Source organism: Myotis brandtii, unplaced genomic scaffold (genome assembly GCF_000412655.1).
Source record: "Myotis brandtii unplaced genomic scaffold, ASM41265v1 scaffold1094, whole genome shotgun sequence".
NCBI lineage: Eukaryota > Metazoa > Chordata > Mammalia > Chiroptera > Vespertilionidae > Myotis > Myotis brandtii.
In genome coordinates this window covers 276,069-280,965 of record NW_005353728.1, presented here as the reverse complement: position 1 = coordinate 280,965, position 4,897 = coordinate 276,069, and the positions used below count along the sequence as shown (strand labels likewise).

General features: G+C 49.2%; 1 protein-coding gene across 1 annotated transcript in view; it reads left to right on the top strand.

Moving 5' to 3' along the window:
* LOC102260350 (neurotrophin receptor-interacting factor homolog) overlaps positions 1–4,411 on the top strand; it is a 21,867-nt gene extending 17,456 nt beyond the window's left edge. Inside the window, exons 2-4 of the mRNA XM_014543584.1 lie at positions 1,790–1,916; positions 2,604–2,699; positions 4,385–4,411. Of these exons, the coding sequence (XP_014399070.1) occupies positions 1,790–1,916; positions 2,604–2,699; positions 4,385–4,395 (234 nt within the window). The 3' untranslated portion in view covers positions 4,396–4,411. The remainder of the gene's footprint in view (positions 1–1,789; positions 1,917–2,603; positions 2,700–4,384) is intronic.
* Positions 4,412–4,897: the final 486 nt, after the last annotated feature.

Genomic DNA, 4,897 nt, shown 5'->3' with positions numbered 1-4,897 from the left:
TGTTACTGTTGAGGTCCCTAACTGGGGTTCTAATACATCTATAATAATAATAATCTATAATAATAAAAGCATAATATGCTAATTAGACTGGACAGCCGGATGGCCTTCCAGATGTCCTTCCAGACGACCTTCCCGACGAAGCTGGGGCTGCCAGGGGCCAAGCCCCTTGCACGAATTTCGTGCATCAGGCCTCTAGTATATGTGTGTGTGTGGGGGGCGGGGGTTGTGTGTGTATGGGGTTTTTTTGTGGTTTTATTTAATATATTTTATTGATTTTATAGAGGAAGGGAGAGGGGGAGAGAGAGAGTACCCTAATTAAGTTAATAACAATGTACCTACCTATATAGTTTAAGTTTAAAAAATTTGGCTCTCAAAAGAGATTTCAATCGTTGTAGTGTTGATATTTGGCTCTGTTGACTAATGAGTTTGCCGACCACTGAGCTAGGGCATATATATGTTTTAATATACAGTGGGGCCCTGACTTACGAGTGTCCCGACTAACGAGTTTTTTGAGATGCCAGTTGTCTCTCGGCCGATTTTTTTGCATTGAGTTGATAGAGTCATTTGAGTTAACGAGCTCCTTAATGCTCTCCTTAACGAGCTTGGTCTCGGAACGAATTAAACTCGTAAGTCAAGGCCCCACTGTACACATTTTTAAGTACATTTTTCTTCATTTCAGAGAGGGAGGAAGAGGGGAAGAGATAGAAACGTCAGAGATAAGAGAGAACCAGGGGTGGGCTGCCTCCTGCACGCCCCCTGCTGGGGATCGGGCCGAAACCCCCAGGAATGGAACCCTGACCGCTTGGTTCCTGGGACAATGCACAACCACTGAGCCACACAGGCCAGGCCAACCACACTCCTACTTATTTATATTTTTCATATTTAATTTTTATTTTCTTAAAAATATTTGTATTGATTTCAGAGAGGGAGGGAGAGGGAAGGAGATGGAAACATCAGTGATGAGTGAGAATCATGGATCGGCTGCTTCCTGACGCCCTGCACTGGGGATGGAGCCTGAAACCCCGGAGTGTGCCCCCACCAGAAATCCAACCTTGACCTCCTGGTTTATGGGTTGATGCTCGACCACTGAGCCACGCCCACCAAGCCGATCACACTCGTTTTTAGATTTCAACAGCCAGGCTAGCAGCAAAGCTAGAGGTGACATGAGCTGGGCCACTAGGAAAGGTGGCTCCTTGGGAGTTGAAGGAAGTAGAAGCAGTGCGGGCAGGGGGTGGGGGCTGCAGGCTGGGGTGCCAGGATTCAGCGCAGGGACTCCCCTAGGAGGAGACAGACACCCTGACACCAGTGTTGGAAACCCTAGATTCATAAGGAATGGGGAGGCTTTAACAGTGGTTCTCAACCTTGGCTGCACATTAGAATCACCTGGGAATCGTTTTAAAATCCTGATTTCTGGGCCTCATCCTCCTGAAATTCTGTTTCTTTGTTCCTAATGTTGTGGCCCCGCCCCATTACAAAGAAACAGAATTTCCGGAGGATGAGGCCCAGAAATCAGGATCTTAGAAGGATTCCCAGGTGATTCTAAAGTGCAGCCAAGGTTGAGAACCACCGGGCTTTAAGAACATCAAGAACCCTCTTCAGCCGCGTGGCCTGAGTGAAGCCCAGCTTGGGATTGCTCAGAGTCAGGCGGACGCAGGAACACCCGATGAGACCCCGGGCACCCTCTCCTGTCCTCTGGTAGCCTGTGCCTGCCCGGCCTCATCGCCCCCACATCGTCCTGTCACTCGGAAAGGTGACACCCCCCAGCTGAACAGGAACCTGTGGCTTTTAGGAACCGGTGGCTTTTGAAGATGTGAGCCTGGGTTTTGACCTGGAGGAGTGGGAACTGCTGGACCCTGAGCAGAAGTCCCTGTACAGACAGGTGGTGCTGGAGAACTACAGGAACCTGGCCTCCGTGGGTAAGCCCGGCCTCCGTGTCCATAAAGATGTGCGCTTTGCTGCTCGATTGTGGTGCCGCTGACATGTGTGTGTCTGCTTGGGCTCAGGCTGCAGGGGTCAGAGTGCAAGAGTCAAGGCCCGGAGCTTGGGGGAGAGGGCTTTATTTTGTACCCCTGGGTAAAGGGCATCTCCACCTGTGACTTCGGAAGCAAGCGTCACCTAGCCCACCCCTCAGAGGCCTTGAATTCCAGGGGGCATCGTGTCCGCGTCCAGCAGCTCAGGGGTGGCGTCCCAGACCCCGACCCCTTCCATCTCTGGGGTTAGGGTGAACATTTCCACTCTCAGGTCGGTAACTGGGTAACTGCATCATGACTCCACGCATCACTTTCCTGTTAAAAAGCAGGACGAAGGGGATGGGCAGCCCCGGCTGGTGCTGTTTTCACAGCTGTTGTATTTAGCAAAAGAGAAAAAGCCCTGTGGCCCCTCTGACACACTTCCCTTGATGACTTGCTGGCCAGAACTGGGTCTACTGCCAGCTTTACCAGCAAGGGAGTCCCGGACAGCAAGCAGCAGCAGACACAGGCGGTGGGCGGGTTATCATCACTGCCCTAGACCAAAGGCACTTTCTAGGAGCCCAGGTGCCACAGCAGGAAAGCATTTTCTTCCGAACACAGACCCCCAAGTCCTGTCTCTCTTCCCTTGGGCAGAATATCAGCTTTCCAAGCCAGAGGTGGTGTCTCGGTTAGAGGAGGAGGAAGAGCTCTGGTCGGTGGAGAGAGGAATTCCTCAAGACACCTTTTCAGGTGAGAGCCAGGCACGCGGGAGTCCTGGCAGGGAATGGGCTGACTGCACAGGGAACCGGGTGGGGTGCTGGGGTGAGTGTCTGCAGACACGCTGCCTTTTCCTCGCGCCTCAGGGTCAGGGTGTGCTGCTTGGTTGAACGTGAACCTGGTGCTGGTGGTCGGTTGGTTCCACTCATTGTCGACTGCTCTCCCCTCATGTAACCACCACTAACTGGTATGTGTCCCTGGCCAGGCTTTTTTTTTTATTTTATTAATTCTCACCTGAGGATATTCTTTCCATTGCTTTTCAGAGAGAGAGGGAGGGAGACATCAACTGGTTGCCTCCCACATACGCCCTATCCAGGGGTGGGGAGTGAACTGCAACCCAGGTGGGTGCCCTTGACCAGGAATCGAACCCTCAAGACACTCTAATCCACAGACCACCAGTTGGCGACCGCTGCTCCAATCACTGAACCACACCAGCCTTTCCTTTTTATGTTTACATATATGTATATGAATACTGTCCCCTACTCAACTATAGTTTGAAATAAGTTTTTAACTTTATGGTGGTGCTTTCAGTATAGTATTTAACAATTTAAGATGTTCAACACTATTATCAAGCAGGCTTTGTGTTAGATCAGGAGTGGGGAACCTTTTTTCTGCCAGGGACCATTTAGATATTTATAACATCATTCTCAGGCCATACAAAATTATCCACTTAAAAACTAGCCTGCTATATTTGGTCAAACATTTGATGAACTCACCCCTAATGCCTTGACAGGGCCAGACTAAATGATAAGGCCCGTGGGCCAGATGTTCCCCACCCGTGTTAGATGATTTTGCCCCGCTGTGGGCTAATGGAAGTGTTCTGAGTGTGTTTAAGGTAGGCTGGGTTAACTGCATTTTCAAGTTAGGATATTTTCAACTTAGGATGGGTTTATTGGGACATAACCCATCCCTAAGTCGAGGGACATTTGTATATGTTTATATTTTGGGTTGTTCTTAATACAGGTCTACTTCATTTTAAAAGATGCAGTATAGTTCATATTTAATTTTTCTCTTGATGGACATTCAAGTTGTTGGAAAAAAATTCCTTGTATACATTTTATTTTTTGGCACATTCAGGTTGGTTTTTCTTATAGGTAGGATTTATAGAAATGGAACCTGAGAATCAACCAAGATGTAAGCTGAAAGTGGTAGCAACAAATTGCTGTGTAAAATCCTTTAAGCCCTGGCTGGTGCGCTCAGTGGCTAGAGTGTTGGCCTTGCCCCAAAGGGCTGCAGGTTTGATTCCAGGTCCAGGGCACTTGTCTGGGCTGCAGGTTTGATTCCAGGTCCAGGGCACCTGTCTGGGCTGCAGGTTTGATCCCCCACCGATGTTTCTCTCTCTGTCTCTCCCCCTCCCTTACACTCTCTAAAAAATCAATGGAAAAAATATTGTCTGGTGAGGAGTAAAAAAAATAAGTTTTAGGATTTACTTATTTTTATTCCTGTTCTAGGCTCTATATCATACATAGGTAGGTTATACAAGTATTTTTGTTTCCTAGTTTCTTTGGGTTTTTTCTTAGCTGTTTTACTTGTCTGGCATTTCTTCGTGTTGTATAGCGTAGGGCAGGTGTTCTTTCAGCGCCCATTTTCAGTCTAGGTTCTTCCACTTATTGGAAACACCCTGTTTATCATGAACTAGTTTTTTTGTTTGTTTCCAGTCCTAACCTGAGGATATTTTCCCCCCATTGATTTGGTCCTGAGGGGCCAGACCTTCCTGAATGCACTTCAGCCTGACCTAGGAGTTTGCTGACTCCAGCTGCCAAGGGAGACGGGATCAGGGCTTGTGCCAGCACAGAGACCATGTGCAGGAGGCTCAGCAGGACACTCGCCCTGGCCAGGCGTCAGGGGACAGCGCCTGGCTCCTCTGCCATCAGGTCCTGTCTGTGTGTCCCTGAGGGACCGTGCCTGGCTCCTCTGATGTCAGAGTCCCTTCACCTCACAGCACCGTGGAAGCCCTCCTGTGTCTTGTGCAGGGCATTAATCACTCTGGTGGTGCCGTCGTGGACTTTGTGGTCTGGTAGTTTATAGCTTCTGCAGACAAGTTGCACAGATGGGACCATGCTCACATAAATATGGTACGTCCTGAGGGAAAGGGCCTGGTGTAAAGGGAGCGTGGGGATTATTCCACAGGAGGTGGTCGGGGACACTGCGGGGTGATATTCAAGCTGATT